General features: G+C 50.1%; 1 protein-coding gene and 1 long non-coding RNA gene across 2 annotated transcripts; one reads left to right on the top strand and one right to left on the bottom strand.

Moving 5' to 3' along the window:
* Positions 1-1,786: 1,786 nt before the first annotated feature.
* Positions 1,787-4,514, bottom strand: LOC122930582 (uncharacterized transmembrane protein DDB_G0289901-like). The gene is made up of 3 exons (XM_044284076.1): positions 4,499-4,514; positions 4,308-4,425; positions 1,787-4,169 (listed from the first exon to the last, which is right to left on the bottom strand). The coding sequence occupies exons 1-3, from the start codon at positions 4,512-4,514 to the stop codon at positions 1,787-1,789; spliced, it is 2,517 nt and encodes an 838-aa protein (XP_044140011.1).
* A 902-nt stretch (positions 4,515-5,416) lies between these two features.
* Positions 5,417-6,295, top strand: LOC122925073. The gene is made up of 3 exons (XR_006387507.1): positions 5,417-5,474; positions 5,807-5,931; positions 6,246-6,295. It is a non-coding gene; the product is annotated as an uncharacterized LOC122925073 (long non-coding RNA).
* Positions 6,296-18,948: the final 12,653 nt, after the last annotated feature.

Here is an 18,948-nt window from a genome sequence, read left to right as displayed (position 1 = left end):
GCAGAAAATAATAGCATTCTTAAGACAGGATGAAAAAGAATATGGCAATTTAGGGGTTAAAAAAACGAACAAAACCCACCTCATCCAAAAGCCGAAGTGGCTTTTAACTTCATTCAGCAGGACCTGCGATGACATCACCGCGCTCCCTACGTGGGCATGGTGATGTCATCGCAGGTCTTGCTGAAAGAAGACACTTCGGCAGCGCGAGCAAGTGGATGAGGTGATTTGTTTTTTTACCCCTAAGTTGCCATATTCTCTGTCTTAGGAATGCTATTTTCCACTATAAGGGTCCATTTATATGCCCGCAAGTGTTTTGCGGTCCGCAAATTGCGGATTAGCAAAACACGGACACCGACCATGTGCGTTCAGCATTTAGCGGCCCGCACATGGCCGGCACTATAATAGAAATGCCTTTTTTTTGTTGTCCGTGTCTGCGGACAAGAATAGGACATGTTCTATTTTTTTGTGGGGCCGCAGAACGGAAGTGCAGATGCGGACAGCACACAGTGTTTTCCGGCCCCATTGAAAATGAATGGGTCCGAACCCGTTCCGCAATTTTGCGGAACGCAGACCTGTTTTGCAGACGTGTGAAGGGTCTTACCATGTTATAACGGAAAACCCGAACTCTGCTGCAGTTCAGTGGGTGTGTCTCAGCTCTCCCTATCACAGCTCAGGGGGCGTGTCTCAGCTCTCCCTATCACAGCTCGGGGGGCGTGTCTCAGCTCTCTCTCTATCACAGAAAAGGGGGCGAGTCTCAGCTCTCCCTATCACAGAAAAGGGGGCGTGTCTCAGCTCTCCCTATCACAGTTCGGGAGGCAGCTGAAGGATGAAACTGAGCATGTGCGACCATCTCGGTGAGCAGGACAATGAATTAGGAAAAAAACAGCAGATGGATTTTTACACTCGGCACCATTTTCGTTCAGACCTTTTTCGACATTATTAAAGGTACCCTCCACTCGGTCCAGGCTGCCTTTTTAAATAATAATGAATTATTTTATGCCTGAGATTGCTCTTATGTTCCATCAGATGACATACGTCTATTTTATCATGGTTATGTTGTACTCATGTGGTTCAGGTCTTTTTATGCGTCATATTTTTAAGAGCTAAATACATAGGGGTGGTGGTATTTAGTTGCCGTCATCTAACATGTTAATCCTAGTTGGGATTGAGGCTGGATTTATTTCATTTTAAGCCTTTTTCTCACCCACCACCTCTATAGATCAGCCCTTATTTCACTGCACTTTATTCTATCACTAAGACCTAGTCGGTCGAAACGCGTCAGTGGAGAATAAGATGGGAATTTGAAGAAATAACATATTTTTGGATTTTAATCGCCGAATCAACCCCTTGTTCTGTTTCATGAGAGGAGGAGTTCGGGCTGACTCTGGATCCGTGCTGAATTGGAAGTCTGTTCTCCCATCTGAGAGCTGGACGCCACCATACAACTACAAGATCTGCTTCAAAATCTCCTCCGAAAACCTCTTGGACCCACAGGGTGCGGGCACACAGCGCAGTTCTGACTTGCATTCAGGATGCAGTTTTAAGTTTAGCAGCCTCGTTAACCCCTGGTGTTCTACATAGTGGAAATGATTTAATTAATTTCAGCTAGCTACAATAAAAAAAACTGCTACCTGAGTGCATGTGAGAACAGCGCTGTGTCCCAGCACCCACAGCCCCTAAAGCCCCCGGCATTGCTGCACCTAATAGTGAAACATTCTGCATTAACCACTGTCCGGCCACAACGTACTATTACTGCTTTATAAATACCCAGAAAAGGTTAAAATAATCACTGCTCACCTTCTGGACTTCCCTGTTCACACTCTGCCCCGCTCCCCCGCTGTTTGCACTCTGCCCCGCTCCCCCGCTGTTTGCACTCTGCCCCGCTCCCCCGCTGTTTGCACTCTGCCCCGCTCCCCCGCTGTTTGCACTCTGCCCCGCTCCCCCGCTGTTCGCACTCTGCCACGCTCCCCCGCTGTTCGCACTCTGCCACGCTCCCCCGCAGTTCGCACTCTGCCCCGCTCCCCCGCTGTTCGCACTCTGCCCCGCTCCCCCGCAGTTCGCACTCTGCCCCGCTCCCCCGCAGTTCGCACTCTGCCCCGCTCCCCCGCAGTTCGCACTCTGCCCCGCTCCCCCGCAGTTCGCACTCTGCCCCGCTCCCCCGCTGTTCGCACTCTGCCCCGCTCCCCCGCTGTTCGCACTCTGCCCCGCTCCCCCGCTGTTCGCACTCTGCCCCGCTCCCCCGCTGTTCGCACTCTGCCCCGCTCCCCCGCTGTTCGCACTCTGCCCCGCTCCCCCGCTGTTCGCACTCTGCCCCGCTCCCCCGCAGTTCGCACTCTGCCCCGCTCCCCCGCTGTTCGCACTCTGCTCCGCTCCCCGCTGTTCGCACTCTGCTCCGCTCCTCCGCTGTTCGCACTCTGCTCCGCTCCCCCGCTGTTCGCACTCTGCGCCGCTCCCCCGCTGTTCGCACTCTGCTCCGCTCCCCCGCTGTTCGCACTCTGCTCCGCTCCCCCGCTGTTCGCACTCTGCTCCGCTCCCCCGCTGTTCGCACTCTGCTCCGCTCCCCCGCTGTTCGCACTCTGCTCCGCTCCCCCGCTGTTCGCACTCTGCTCCGCTCCCCCGCTGTTCGCACTCTGCCCCTCTGCCCCGCTCCCCCGCTGTTCAGACTCTGCCCCGCTCCCCCGATTTTCGCACTCTGCCCCACTCCCCCTGCTGTTCGCACTCTGCCCCGCTCCCCCGCTGTTCGCACTCTGCTCCGCTCCCCCGCTGTTCGCACTCTGCCACGCTCCCCCGCAGTTCGCACTCTGCCACGCTCCCCCGCTGTTCGCACTCTGCCCCGCTCCCCCGCTGTTCGCACTCTGCCCTGCTCCCCCGCTGTTCGCACTCTGCTCCGCTCCCAGCTGTTCGCACTCTGCTCCGCTCCCAGCTGTTCGCACTCTGCTCCGCTCCTCCGCTGTTCGCACTCTGCTCCGCTCCCCCGCTGTTCGCACTCTGCTTCGCTCCCCCGCTGTTCGCCACTCTGCTCCGCTCCCCCGCTTTTCGCACTCTGCTCCGCTCCCCCGCTGTTCGCACTCTGCTCCGCTCCCCCGCTGTTCGCACTCTGCTCCGCTCCCCCGCTTTTCGCACTCTGCTCCGCTCCCCCGCTGTTCGCACTCTGCCCCTCTGCCCCGCTCCCCCGCTGTTCACACTCTGCCCCGCTCCCCCGATTTTCGCACTCTGCCCCGCTCCCCCTGCTGTTCGCACTCTGCCCCGCTCCCCCGCTGTTCGCACTCTGCTCCGCTCCCCCGCTGTTCGCACTCTGCTCCGCTCCCCCGCTGTTCGCACTCTGCCCCTCTGCCCGCTGTTCACACTCTGCCCCCGCTCCCCCCGATTTTCGCACTCTGCCCTGCTCCCCCGCTGTTCGCACTCTGCCCCGCTCCCCCGCTGTTCGCACTCTGCCCCGCTCCCCCGCTGTTCGCACTCTGCCCCGCTCCCCCGATTTTCGCACTCTGCCCCGCTCCCCCGCTGTTCGCACTCTGCCCCGCTCCCCCGCTGTTCGCACTCTGCCCGCTCCCCCGCTGTTCGCACTCTGCCACGCTCCCCCGCTGTTCGCACTCTGCCACGCTCCCCCGCAGTTCGCACTCTGCCCCACTCCCCCGCTGTTCGCACTCTGCCCCGCTGTTCGCACTCTGCCCCGCTCCCCCGCTGTTCGCACTCTGCCCCGCTGTTCACACTCTGCCCCGCTCCCCCGCTGTTCGCACTCTGCCCCGCTCCCCCGCTGTTCGCACTCTGCCCCGCTCCCCCGCAGTTCGCACTCTGCCCCGCTCCCCCGCAGTTCGCACTCTGCCACGCTCCCCCGCAGTTCGCACTCTGCCCGCTCCCCCGCTGTTCGCACTCTGCCCCGCTGTTCGCACTCTGCCCGCTCCCCCGCTGTTCGCACTCTGCCCCGCTCCCCCGCTGTTCGCACTCTGCCCCGCTCCCCCGCTGTTCGCAATCTGCCCCGCTCCCCCGCTGTTCGCAATCTGCCCCACTCCCCCGCTGTTCGCACTCTGCTCCGCTCCCCCGCTGTTCGCACTCTGCTCCGCTCCCCGCTGTTCGCACTCTGCTCCGCTCCCCAGCCTTTCACACTCCGCTCCCCCGCCGTCCTCACTCCGCTCCCCTGCCGTTCATACTCCGCTCCCCCGCCGTCCTCACTGCGCTCCCCCGCCGTTCACACTCCACTCCCCCCGCCGTCCTCACTCTGCTCCCCCCGCCGTCCTCACTCTGCTCCCCCCGCCGTCCTCACTCTGCTCCCCCCGCCGTTCACACTCCGCTCCCCCCGCCGTCCTCACTCCGCTCCCCCGCCGTTCACACTCTGCTCCCCCGCTGTCCACACTCCGCTCCCCTTCTGATCTCCCCTTCCTCGTTCTGGCTTCACACACAGGAAGCATTTGTTTAGTTTAAGTAGCTCTGTGGGACCATAAAAAAATGTTAAAACATCATATAAAGATCATACAATCTGCTATGGATTATAACCTTGTACCTTGTCCACAGTTCATGCTTCGTGCTCCCAGTAAAACCCTGTTGTTTACAGCCCTGAGGTTCCGGGTTTTGGGAGTAGATTAGCTTAGACACAAAACAATTACCATAGTTCTCGGCGCCTCCCACTCCACCTTTCCTGCCAGTGAAGCCTCAGCCCCTACACCCTCTGCTCACCGTCCCCTGGCTGTTCCTTTCTGTTTCCTCCCACACTCTGCCCCCCCCTCCCTGCTTCTGGGACAAGAGCCGTGTCAGAAAGCTCCAGCAGTTCTGTGCATTTCCCCTCCAATATGGCAGGGGCGTTGCTAGGGTCCCAAAGGATCCGGGGCTGAAGCCTCAATGCATATGTGCCATATTCTTGAAATATCCGCCCCCAACACACATACTCACGCCTTAGCACTAGAAACTGATTATACCTTTTAGCCATTTACGTCTGAGATCCGGGTTTTTTTTGCTGAAAAAAAAGTACTGCATGCAGGACTTTTTTTTCCACCTTAAAAAAAGCTGATCTCTGATGGAAATGGCTAAAATCGATCCGTTTTTTTTCTGTTCTTCCGATGGATCAGAAGAATGGAAAATGAGAGGCGATGTGAATCCAGCCTTAGATAGCGGCCTCTCCCCGATACACATACACACTAGCCGAGAGGGCATGGCTTTTTGGTGGATAACAATCCAATGAATCGCGCGCCTGATCCGGGACAATACCGCACTACCATCCTTTCTACATGCTTCTTTTAAAAAAAATATAATAATCAGTATACTCCGAGATTCCCCAAATTTTTCTTTTTTCTGTTGAGCGAACTGTATGCGGCTTATTTTTTGTGTTATGAACTGCTGTTTTCATTCTGGGTCACTGATCACATGACGATGACATCACTGCAGGTCCTTCAGCTCTGGCAGTGCAGCAGATACTGGGCAGGTCCTGGTCGGTAGTCAGGGCTCTTGTTCTCTCTGGTATCAGCCATTCCTCCAGCCTGCAGGTAAGATGAGCTGTGAGGAGACAGTGTGGTGGAGAGCTCAGACATGTCACCTCTGGAGATTCTCCTCCATTACACACAAGGAATCCTTCTCCGCTCCTCAGCTTAGTATGATGGGGGAGGAGTAGTGGGGATAGTGGGGGTTGTCATCATTCTGTGCTAGAAGAGAGAATCTGTTTCATGTCAGGAGCTTAGATACACCCGGAGCTCAGGGTTTTCCCATCAGTGCAGCTTTATGAGGGTCTGAGTTTTGCGGGATGAGTTGTACTTTTACTCGGCCTCATTATCGGGGACATGGGACTCACTGATTAACCTTTATTCCCTTCTTTTTGGAGGCATCATGAAGAAAACCAGCAATAAGACCCTTCTCCTGAATGAGCCACCAAGGATGGACAGGAAGGAGATCAGCAGAAGAATATTAGACCTCACCTTGGAGATCATCTCCCTGCTGAGCGGAGAGGTAAACTTTTCTAGATTTCTCTCCTCTTTATTGTATTCTGTAACAAGTCAGACATCGGGAAGGAGAATCCATCATAGGAAGTGATAGGAAGAGTCCAGGGTCCTGTAGAACGGCCTCCAGACCTTTCAAGTGACGGAGAACCTGAAGATCAGCCCCCAATATGGTGAGTGATGTATCATGTGACCAGTGACCAATAGTCATGTTGTAGGAGCCATGAGAAGGTAAGTAGGCACGTTGTACCAGGAGGAAAGGGCCAGAGGAGAGCACATGGCCCCTGAAGGGTTAATTCCCTAAGTGTCTCTCTCCATCCACAGGAGTACACAATAGTGAAGAAGACATCGGGGGACTGTGTGACTCCCATCATCCATCTCCAGGAGTCAGGAGGGCAGAGCAGGACCCCTGACCCCATCACAGAGCCTCCCCCACAAGATGATGGAGCTGCTGACTGGAGAGGTGACACTGCTGAGAATGCTGGGAAATTCTCCAGTAACAGCACTGGAGGGGTCTGGGTGATGACGGTGTCATTGTGTTGTCAGGTTCCTATAAGGTGTCAGGATGTCACTGTCTATTTCTCCATGGAGAAGTTGGAGTATATAGAAGGACACAAGGATCTGTACAAGGAGGCCATGATGGAGGAGCACCAGCCTCTTATATCACAAGGTAAGAGCCGCCATGTGCAGTGTATACACGTGTGTGCAGTGACATGTAGTGGAGGAGGTGCACATGTTAGGCTCTATTAGCATCATATTAAGGCCTTGTATTTTCCTTATCAGTCAGACATATGGATAATGCTCCGCCCTGCTGACTATTGAGTGTCATAATGTATCCACGAGATTCCAGCTCACTTCTGCTCCCAGCACTTCCACCGATCTCCATACAGCGTTCAATGATGATGTCCAGCACCAGAATATAATCCAAGGTCTCTTTACTGAAGACACGTAGGATCACAGCGGTACATGTGGGGGGGCCGCACTCGTTAACGAGACTTGTTGGGTGGCTATCTCCCCATTATGTACCTCTGTGTCTTCAGTAAAGAGAACCTTGGATTTTCTCCTGGTGCTGGACATCATTACTGAACGCTGTTCAGTGTCAGACATGTATTCCTCCAATAGATGGTTAAGGAAAAATAAACAATAAATTATATCTAAATTCTGCCACTGAAAACCAATCCCTCGTACTAAGGCCTTGGAATCGGACAATGAAAATACAAAAATAAAGGTCATTAGCACATTTTTTTTTACATTTTCATTATAAAGCGTATTTCCAATTGAAAAAAAAGCATTTTATTTTACTGGTACTTTTTATTTAATAAATGTTTTTTTTTTTTTAACCACTTAATAGTCCCACAAGGGGACTATAACAGACAACATTTTGGTTGATTTTAAAATATTTATTTATTTATAATTATTATATTATATTGTGTGATACTGTGTTACATTTTACTATATTTCTTTTATATCATGTGCTGATTTTATTATAATTATATACAATAAATTGCCACTTTTCATATGATCCACATATTGAGTGCCAGTCTGATATTCCTTTTTCCCATTCTGAGATTGTTTTCTCCTGACACATTGTACTTCAGGACAATGGTAATTTTCAGTCGATATGTTTACCTTTATTTACGAAGAAATCCAAAATTACCCAAAAATTAGAAAAATTGGCAATTTTCAAAATGTCTATTTCTCTACTTTTAAAACAGATAGCGATACCTAATAAAATATTTATTACTTAACATTCCCCATGTGTCTACTTTATGTTGGCATCATTTTGTTCATGTCATTTTATCTTTTAGGGCGTAGAATTTTAGAAGCAATTCTTAAAATTAAGAAAATTTACAAAAAAACACTTTTTAAGGACCACTTCAGTTATCAAGTCACTTTGTGGGGCGTATATAGTATAAATTACACCCCTCAAGTTATTTAAAACTCATTTTACAAACTTTGTTAACCCTTAAGGTGTTCTATTATACTTTGTGGTCCTGGCTACGGTGAGAGACCGTAGCTGAGGACAGGGGGGGGGGGGGGGGGGAGGGATGACAGGCTGTCTGCTACAGATGGCTGGGGTGTGCGGGAAGCCATGGCCGGGTGCGAGCTAAATGAGGGGCATGCCTGATGGTGAGAAAGGTGAAGAAAGGGGAAGGGTGGGAGGGGTGAGAGCGCGGCGTCCATGATGGGAGCGTGAGGTGGCGCTAAATAGGCCTCCTCCGCCCCTCCCACAAACGCAGGCTGAGCTTCAGCCTTACTACTTGTGGTCCTGGCTACGGTGAGAGACCGTAGCTGAGGACAGGGGGGGGGGGGAAGGGATGACAGGCTGTCTGCTACAGATGGCTGGGGTGTGCGGGAAGCCATGGCCGGGTGCGAGCTAAATGAGGGGCAAAAGTCAACGGGTAGGAAATGTGAGGGTAGAACTCATAGGGCTAGTTGGTGAAAGCCTTGGCGATCTCGGCTCGTGGATTAGGGATGTAATGCGTGAAGCAGGAGGATTGCCATCTGCTCATTTTCTGGATGACGTGTGCTGGGACCCCGTGACTTGATGCTGCGGAAGCCGCGCCTATGCGGAACGAATGCCCTGAGATGGCCTTGGCATCGAACCCCAGCCCGGAAGCTAAAGTTCTGATGTGATGGATGAACTGTAAAGTTGACAGACCTTTGGAGTTGAAGGGAAAGAGAGGGCTGCCTGGCGCGGAAACTGTTGAAATAGCGAGAAGCTTGTTGAACACGGCCACCGGGCACCATTCATTGAAGGTCTGGAAGTAAATGATTTTAACTGGAGGACCTACCTGGGAAGTTTTGGTGGAAGGGAGAGATAGGGTGCAATGAGTCTGCTGCCAGACCAGCTGGTCTGAAGTGGGGCCTGCATGTCTTGGAGAGCTAGTGAATTCCCTGGGCCGTAAGAACCCGTAGAAACAGAGATACATGGCAGCTTTGATCACAATGCTTTTGTATGGCCCAAAAGGATCGTTATCTAGGGAGGTGGAAAAAGCTCTGAACATTGCCCCGGTGACTGGTTTCCTGCGGGACTCCGGCTTATTGCTGCTCTTTTGGATCCCTCTAAGGGTGAATTTGATGGCCTGGGAAGAAAATAGGGACTGGCTGCCTGGAAAATCTAAAGTGAGGAAATGCTGTACCCCTGCCAGGTACAATTTGATGGTGCTGAAAGATAGGTGAAGGGGTGAGGTTTGAGATAAGCGGGAAAAGGTAAGACCTGGCGTGAATCAGGGAGCGAAGGCTGGGTCGAGCTTGACCGTGCCTGGCACCTGTGAGGTGCCCCTGAATGGTCTGATGCCTTGCAGGCGGCCGAACCCGTGAGCTAGCTGCGCGGCTAGAAGTGAAGCTCGTGAGGCGCGTTGAAGCACCTGGGTTAGGACGGGGCGAGTGAGTAGCGCATGCGGCGTGAGAACCTGTGCCTGATACGTGTCAGGGCGGTGGATGAAACCTGAAGCATGTCCGAAAAACTGACGTGTTCGGCTGCGTGGTAGACAATAGCGTGGATGAAACTTAAGGAAGAATTTTGACATGAATCTGCTGCATGGCAGACAATAGCGTGAACGAACCTGAGGAAAATTGACATGAATCTGCTGCGTGGCAGACAATGGCGTGGATGAAATTTAAGGAAGGAAAAATTGACATGAATCTGCTGCGTGGCAGACAATAGCGTGAGCGAACCTGAGGAAAATTGACATGAATCTGCTGCGTGGCAGACAATGGCGTGGATGAAATTTAAGGAAGGGAAAATTGACATGAATCTGCTGCGTGGCAGACAATAGCGTGGATGAAACTTAAGGAAGGAAAAATTGACATGAATCTGCTGCGTGGCAGACAATAGCGTGGATGAAACTTAAGGAAGGAAAAATTGACATGAATCTGCTGCGTGGCAGACAATAGCGTGAGCGAACCTGAGAAAATTGACATGAATCTGCTGCGTGGCAGACAATAGCGTGAGCGAACCTGAGGAAATTGACATGAATCTGCTGCGTGGCAGACAATAGCGTGGATGAAACTTAAGGAAGGAAAAATTGACATGAATCTGCTGCGTGGCAGACAATAGCGTGAGCGAACCTGAGGAAATTGACATGAATCTGCTGCGTGGCAGACAATAGCGTGGATGAAACTTAAGGAAGGAAAAATTGACATGAATCTGCTGCGTGGCAGACAAAAGCGTGAGCGAACCTGAGGAAATTGACATGAATCTGCTGCGTGGCAGACAATAGCGTGAGCGAACCTGAGGAAATTGACATGAATCTGCTACGTGGCAGACAATAGCGTGAGCGAACCTGAGAAAATTGACATGAGTCTGCTGCGTGGCAGACAATAGCGTGAGCGAACCTGAGGAAATTGACATGAATCTGCTGCGTGGCAGACAATGGCGTGGATGAAACTTAAGGAAGGAAAAATTGACATGAATCTGCTGCGTGGCAGACAATAGCGTGAGCGAACCTGAGGAAATTGACATGAATCTGCTGCGTGGCAGACAATAGCGTGAGCGAACCTGAGGAAAATTGACATGAATCTGCTGCGTGGCAGACAATAGCGTGAGCGAACCTGAGGAAATTGACATGAATCTGCTGCGTGGCAGACAATAGCGTGGATGAAACTTAAGGAAGGAAAAATTGACATGAATCTGCTGCGTGGCAGACAAAAGCGTGAGCGAACCTGAGAAAATTGACATGAATCTGCTGCGTGGCAGACAATAGCGTGAGCGAACCTGAGGAAATTGACATGAATCTGCTGCGTGGCAGACAATAGCGTGGATGAAACTTAAGGAAGGAAAAATTGACATGAATCTGCTGCGTGGCAGACAATAGCGTGAGCGAACCTGAGAAAATTGACATGAATCTGCTGCGTGGCGGACAATAGCGTGAGCGAACCTGAGGAAATTGACATGAATCTGCTGCGTGGCAGACAATAGCGTGGATGAAACTTAAGGAAGGAAAAATTGACATGAATCTGCTGCGTGGCAGACAATAGCGTGCGCGAACCTGAGGAAATTGACATGAATCTGCTGCGTGGCAGACAATAGCGTGGATGAAACTTAAGGAAGGAAAAATTGACATGAAACTGCTGCGTGGCAGACAATAGCGTGAGCGAACCTGAGGAAATTGACATGAATCTGCTGCGTGGCAGACAATAGCGTGAGCGAACTTGAGGAAAATTGACATGAATCTGCTGCGTGGCAGACAATAGCGTGAGCGAACCTGAGGAAATTGACATGAATCTGCTGCGTGGCAGACAATAGCGTGGATGAAACTTAAGGAAGGAAAAATTGACATGAATCTGCTGCGTGGCAGACAATAGCGTGAGCGAACCTGAGGAAAATTGACATGAATCTGCTGCGTGGCAGACAATAGCGTGAGCGAACTTGAGGAAAATTGACATGAATCTGCTGCGTGGCAGACAATAGCGTGAGCGAACCTGAGGAAATTGACATGAATCTGCTGCGTGGCAGACAATAGCGTGGATGAAACTTAAGGAAGGAAAAATTGACATGAATCTGCTGCGTGGCAGACAAAAGCGTGAGCGAACCTGAGAAAATTGACATGAATCTGCTGCGTGGCAGACAATAGCGTGAGCGAACCTGAGGAAATTGACATGAATCTGCTGCGTGGCAGACAATAGCGTGGATGAAACTTAAGGAAGGAAAAATTGACATGAATCTGCTGCGTGGCAGACAATAGCGTGAGCGAACCTGAGAAAATTGACATGAATCTGCTGCGTGGCGGACAATAGCGTGAGCGAACCTGAGGAAATTGACATGAATCTGCTGCGTGGCAGACAATAGCGTGGATGAAACTTAAGGAAGGAAAAATTGACATGAATCTGCTGCGTGGCAGACAATAGCGTGCGCGAACCTGAGGAAATTGACATGAATCTGCTGCGTGGCAGACAATAGCGTGGATGAAACTTAAGGAAGGAAAAATTGACATGAATCTGCTGCGTGGCAGACAATAGCGTGAGCGAACCTGAGGAAATTGACATGAATCTGCTGCGTGGCAGACAATAGCGTGAGCGAACCTGAGGAAAATTGACATGAATCTGCTGCGTGGCAGACAATAGCGTGAGCGAACCTGAGGAAATTGACATGAATCTGCTGCGTGGCAGACAATAGCGTGAGCGAACCTGAGGAAAATTGACATGAATCTGCTGCGTGGCAGACAATAGCGTGAGCGAACCTGAGGAAATTGACATGAATCTGCTGCGTGGCAGACAATAGCGTGAGCGAACCTGAGGAAAATTGACATGAATCTGCTGCGTGGCAGACAATAGCGTGAGCGAACCTGAGGAAATTGACATGAATCTGCTGCGTGGCAGACAATAGCGTGAGTGAACCTGAGGAAAAATGACATGAATCTGCTGCGTGGCAGACAATAGCGTGGATGAAACTTAAGGAAGAAAAACATTGACATGACTCTGCTGTGGCAGATAATGGCGTGGAATGAAATATACCACGTATGTGTGTACCTGAAAAATGAGTTGTTGTTTTTTTTTTTTTTTTGTTGTTTTTTTGGTGGGGCCTGGCTCCGGCATGTGTGGGACTTTGGTGAAGTATCTGATGCATGGCTGTGGGCGGCGTGCATGGGCTTCCACTGTTTGGAAACCTTGTTTTGGTTGTTGCTGGTGCCCCAAGCCAGCTCATTGCCCAGGTATGTACTGTTTTTGCTGAGGCCCCAGCTGTCGGGAGGCCTCAGCTGTCGGGTTTGCAAGCTGAGCAGCCAATGTATGTTTTTTAAGCACCCTGGTGAAGCCAGGATGCTATTTCATGGGATGCCAGGTGAAGGGGTTAATGGTGGTGGGGGGGGGGGCTGGCTGCGCCAGGGACCCGGCGTCAGTGCTGCCTGGAGACCAGCCGGTGCGGGAGGTGGGGCCAGGTTGCGAACATGCAAAGTAAGTGGGAGCGCTGGGGACTCGGCTTCAATGCTGCCTGGCGACCAGTGTGGGAGGTGGGGCCAGGAAGCGACATGCGGGTATGTGGGAGCGCGGCGCCGAGGCTCCCAGGACAGGGAGCAGCTCGAGGCGCCGCTTGGCTTACCGGGGGAGCGCGGTTCCAGAGGAAGGAATACTTCGAGCGGAGGCTGGAAGGAGCAGCAGCGTAGGTGAGTGGCAGCGTCGGCACTGTAACCTTGATGCGCAGAGACGTCACGTGAGAGCGCGGCGTCCATGATGGGAGCGTGAGGTGGCGCTAAATAGGCCTCCTCCGCCCCTCCCACAAACGCAGGCTGAGCTTCAGCCTTACTACTTATGGGGCAAGGTGAACAAAAAATTGGTTGTTTTGGCACAGTCTTTATTTAATTTTTTATGGCATTTGACCCTAGGGCGTAGATTATGTTATATTTTTATAGAGCAGGTTGCGGATGCAGTGATACCAAATATGTCTCCTTTCTCTTTTTAAATTTATTTGAGTTTTACACATTAAAAGCATTTTTTAGTGTCTCTGTTTTCTGAAAGCCATATTTTTATATATTTTTTTGCCGATTGTCTTATTTAGGGGCTCATTTTGATGAGGTGACTGTTTGGTACTATGTTAGGATACATATAACTTTTTGACCGCTTAACTTTGTAATGTAAGGTGACAAAAAATGACTTTTGGCACCGTTTTTATTTATTTTTTATGGCATTTATCTGACATGGTGGATTATGTGATCTTTTTATACAGCCGGTCGTTATGGACGCAGCAATACCTAACATGTATTCTCTTTATTTATTTCACTTTAAATGAAAGCATTTTTGAAACAAAAAAAGTTTGTGTCTCCATTTTCTGAAAGCCATATCTTTTTTATTTTGGTCTGATTGTCTTATAAAGAAGCTAATTTTTGGCGAGATGAGGTGACAGTTGGATTAGTACTTTTTTGGTGTACATGCGACTTTTAGATCGCTTGATATTGCACTTTTTGTGGTATAAGCTGATAAAAATTGCATTTTTTTTGCACAGTTTTTATTTATTTTTACGGTGTTTATGTGACGAATTATGTGATATTTTTTTAGAGTCGGTCATTACGGACGCGGTGATACCTTCAAGCATGTCTCATCTGAAATCTGTTCTCAGGTCTTTTCAGTTCTGATGTGACAAACACGGCAGTGGAGGTGGCTCATATGGTTTATAATAGTGAGGTCACAGACGTCCATGCAAGCACGTATTACATAAGTCTGGAATGGTGGCCTGAAAAAAGGTGAATAAGCCTCGACTTCGAAATTGTCATAAGAAACGTCGGCTTGAGATTGCAAAAAAATACAAACAGGGTATAGTAGAAGATTGGAAATGGATGATTTGGAATGATGAGACAAAAGTCAATAGACTGGGCTCTGATGGGTGCAAATGGGTCTGAAAGAAACAAGGGAAAAGGGAATAAATCAAGGCAACTGGACTTACTGTAGATTTCACTCGTTCTTCTGAGATTCTCAGAATTGAGAAAGCTCATTGGAAAAACGAGTGAAACGTTTTCAAGAAATCTACAGTAAGTCCAGTTGCCTTGATTTATTATTTACAGATATACCATGCCCTGGATAAATGAGAACCTTCATAGACAAGGGAAAAGGTGGCTAAAGTATCGAGAAATTGAAGAAACTATCAAGTTCGGTGGAGGAAGCCTGATAATATGGGTTTTTTTCACAGCCAATGGCATTGGATACTTGATCAGCATCGATGGTGATCTCAATGCTGAGCTATATGTGAGTATCCTACAAGATGAGTTTCTTAGTACACTTGAGTACTATAGGTATGAAAAGGGCAACATAGTATTTCAGCAGGACAACGACTCGAAACATACGTTGAGATTGGTAAAGAAATGGTTTAATGACTATGAAGTGGAGGTTCTGGATTTGACCCCACAGTCCCCAGACCTCAACCCAATCGAACACTTGTGGGTAGAGTTGAGGATAAAGCTGTATTCGTACCCAAGTGAGTCGACCAGTATGCTCAAACATTGGGAACCTGTAGAAAAGACCTGGGAACAGTTTTCGGTTGAGACATGCTTGAATCTGATAGAGAGCATACCCAGAAGGATTCAGGCAGTGCTGAAAGGTGTATTTACAAAATACTAACAAAATAATAAAAATTTAAATGTATTATTTTAGTAGCAAAACAGTAACAATGCAGTTATATGACAAAAATCTGCTTTCATGGCGCAGTGTGGTAAATACACTCCACACTGAACACAGAAGGGAAAAGGTTTTAGACCTGGAACCTAGGGAAAGGGAAATGATCACACCTAGAGAGTCCCTACGCCGAGCACTGACTGCTATCAGTATGAACAGACCTTGATGGTAGGAATGTTCATACGCAGGAACCTAAGCCCTATCTGACCTTAAAGGGCCCTGGAAATAGTGTCAGGACACGGGTGGCCTATTCCTCCCCAGATGAAAGAATAGGAGACCCCCTCAGGCCTTATAGCAGCAGGTAAGGGAAAACAACAAAGAAGATATACTTAACTTCCAGAAGTATGCGGACGAGCAGGAACTCAGAGAGAACCAACACCAGGACTTGCACAAACAAGGAGCTATGAACCGCATGTCATGATGGGTGAGACCAGACTAAATAGAGGAGAAGGAATGATCACTTAAGCTACACCTGATAAAAGAGGTGTGGTCATCCCCAGCAACAACACAGAAAGGTGAAACCAAAGAGGCTGTCAATCACATGCAGCCAGTCTCCTTGATCTTCTAGTTCCTGTCACAGGCAGGACCGTAACAGGTTTCCAGGGTATGGGATTAAACTGAGGCCCATACTATCTTCCTCTTTTACCGCAGGATATAATAAAGCTAGGGTCTTACAGCGTAAGGTGTCATTAATTGGAACATTTTCAGAGTACATCTTAACCTCTTTCGGACACAGGGCGTACAGGTACGCCCTTATGTCCTGGTGCTTAATGACACAGGGCGTACCTGTACGCCCTGTGTATTTTCGATCACCGCCACGCGGCGGTGGTGATCGGAACCCGGTGCCTGCTCAAATCATTGAGCAGGCACCTGGGGCAAATGCGCCGGGGGGTCCTCTGACCCCCCGTGTAGACGATCGCAGCAAACCGCAGGTCAATTCAGACCTGCAGTTTGCTGCGTTTCTGTGTTATTCGGGTCTCTGAGGACCCGATAACCCGGAACAGGATGGTGATCGGTGGTGTGATTTTACCCCACCAATCACCATCCTGCGATCCTGAGTGGTGATGGTGACATCACCTCAGGATCGCTTCTGATTGGTAGGGGGGCGGGCCGGCGGCAGTTTCAAATGATAGCAGCGCTCCTCTCCTCCTCCTTTTGTGTCCGGAGCCCGAGGAGAGAGGAGCGTTGCTGCTGCACGTGTGATCTGAGCCAGCATCTTTGCCCCAGCACCCATCCTTTCCCCCAGGACCTGTGCCACCCCCATCTTTATCATCAGGTAATTAGGGAAAGTATAGGGAAAGGTTGGGCTAGGCAGGGATATAAAAAGGGAAAGTTAGTGGTAAAAAAAAAGTTTGATTGCATCACCCTAAGTAGGGTGTCTGGGGTCCACAGCACAGCTGTGTGACCCTAGACCCCCCAGGGGTGCTGCTGCTTGCCCCCCTGCCCCCCCCCCAACTTTTATGGGGTGCAGGCATTTTTTTTTTGTGCATACGCTGACTGTGGCCGGCACTCTTAGCGTCTGGCCACTATTAGCGCATTGCACACCCCACTACTGATCAACTTCGAATGGTTGATCAGCAGTTTTTAATTTTTTTTTAACTTTTTTTTCACATTTTCCCCCTTTTTTTTAGTTCGTCTTTTTTTTTTTCCTGTTAGTTTTAGGGAAGTCCGCGAACACCCGTGCCCACACGCACACCAAATAAAGATTTACACACACTCACATACACACGCAGACACACACTCCTCTATGGCCCGCCAGACGTTCTTGGCCGAGGAGGCATACACCCAGCTTGCCTCCAACTCCAAGAGTCCCAGTGAGGACGAGGATGACCCCACTTTCCTGTTGTCATCCGCATCCTCCTCATCATCTAGCGATGATGATGAGCCCCCAAGGCGGCGTAGACGCCGCCAGGTGGAGCAAGGGGACCGCCATGCTAGGGACCCTGTGGCCCACACTAGTACAAGCAGCTCTGGGGCTCGTACTAGTTTTCCGGCCCACCAGTTAAATCCACCGGAGCACCCTGCCGGTGAACTTGTCTGGTGTACCCCAGAGCGATATGAGCCTGTGATTCCTGATTTTTTAGGCCAATCAGGAATCCAGATTTCCACAGTGGGCTACACTGAATATTACTTTTTTTGTAATTTTTTCAGTGACCCACTGGTAAATCTGATGGTGGAGCAGACGAACCTGTACGCCCAACAGTTCGTTGCTCAACACCCGGGCTCCTTTTTGGCTAGGCCCGGTGGCTGGACGCTGGTCAGTGCAGCCGAGATGAGGACATTTTGGGGCCTCGTGCTGCATATGGGCCTGGTCAAGAAACCTAGTGTCAGGCATTACTGGAGTGGGGACGTCCTCTACCAGGCCCCACTTTACAGTAAGGCCATGACACGCTCCCGGTTTGAGGCCATCTGGAAATGTCTGCATTATTCAGATAATGCAGCATGTCCCCCCCCCCAAGGTGATCCTGCCTATGACCGTCTGTATAAGATACGGCCGGTCATCAATCATTTTGGGGCCAAATTTGTACAGGCCTATGTACCTGGAAGGGAGGTCGCGGTTGATGAGTCTCTCATTGCGTTCAAGGGGAGACTCATTTTCCGCCAGTATGTTCCCTCAAAGAGGGCGAGGTATGGCGTGAAGCTGTACAAACTTTGTAAGAGTACCTCAGTGTACACTTACAAGTTTTGTGTGTACGAGGGGCGAGATTCCCGTATTCAACCCCCAGAATGTCCCCCCACTCTGGGTGTTAGCGGGAAACTTGTGTGGGACCTTATGTACCCACTGCTAGATAAGGGTTACCACCTTTACGTGGATAACTTTTATACTAGTATCCCCTTGTTCCAGTCCCTCGCCGCTAGATCCGCGTCCGCTTGTGGGACCGTGCGGAAAAATCAACGCAGTCTCCCTGCCCACCCCCTCCAGGTACCTATCCCCAGGGGTGCGACCCGTGCCCTTACCAGTTAAAACCTGTTGCTGGTCAGATGTAAGGACAAGAGGGATGTCCTTGTACTGTCCACAATTCATGGTAACGGCATCACCCCTGTCCCTGTGCGAGGTACCGCGGCAACGGTCCTCAAGCCTGATTGTATCGTCGACTACAATCGGTATATGGGAGGAGTTGATCTCTCTGATCAAGTCCTCAAGCCATATAATACCATGCGCAAAACCCGGGCATGGTACAAAAAAGTTGCGGTCTACTTGGTGCAGGTTGCCATGTACAACTCTTTTGTACTATCCCGAAGCGCTGTCAGCACAGGGATATTCCTTCAGTTCTATAAGGCAGTCCTCAAGGCCCTGATCTTTTCGGACCGGGAAAGAGCAGGCCGGAGTACCTCGGGAACTGGAGGCGCCCGGATCGTCCCTGGCCAACACTTTCCAGGTGTGGTCCCCCATACTAGAAAGAAGGGACGAACCCCAAAAAAAAGTGCAGAGTGTGTCGCAGGAGGGGGATACGGAAGGACACCACTACTCAGTGCGACACGTGCCCCGATCATCCGGGCCTCTGCATTGACGGTTGCTTCAGGGAGTATCACACTTCCATGGAGTACTAAATTTATATTCCAATTTAGCCACTGACTATCGGATTTAAAAAAAACTGTTTCTCAGACTTGAGACACCCCAAAAAATTGTAAAAACTAAAATAATTTTTAAAAAGTATACAAATTAGGTATCGCTGCATCGGTAATAATCTCCTCTATAAAAATACCCCATGACCTAACCCCCCAGATTAACACGGTCCAAAAAAAATAATAAACGGTGCAAAAAAAGAACTTGCTATAAAAAAATTTGTTATGTAAGGTGACAAAAAAGTTCTTTTTTTGCACCGTTTATTATTTTTTTTGGACCGTGTTAATCTGGGGGGTTAGGTCATGGGGTATTTTTATACAGGTGCAGGTTGCCATGTACAACTCTTTTGTACTA

The sequence above is a fragment of the Bufo gargarizans genome, chromosome 1 (genome assembly GCF_014858855.1).
Source record: "Bufo gargarizans isolate SCDJY-AF-19 chromosome 1, ASM1485885v1, whole genome shotgun sequence".
Classification (NCBI taxonomy): domain Eukaryota; kingdom Metazoa; phylum Chordata; class Amphibia; order Anura; family Bufonidae; genus Bufo; species Bufo gargarizans.
Note: the sequence above shows the minus strand (reverse complement) of the source record. Positions and strands in the feature narration are given on the sequence as shown.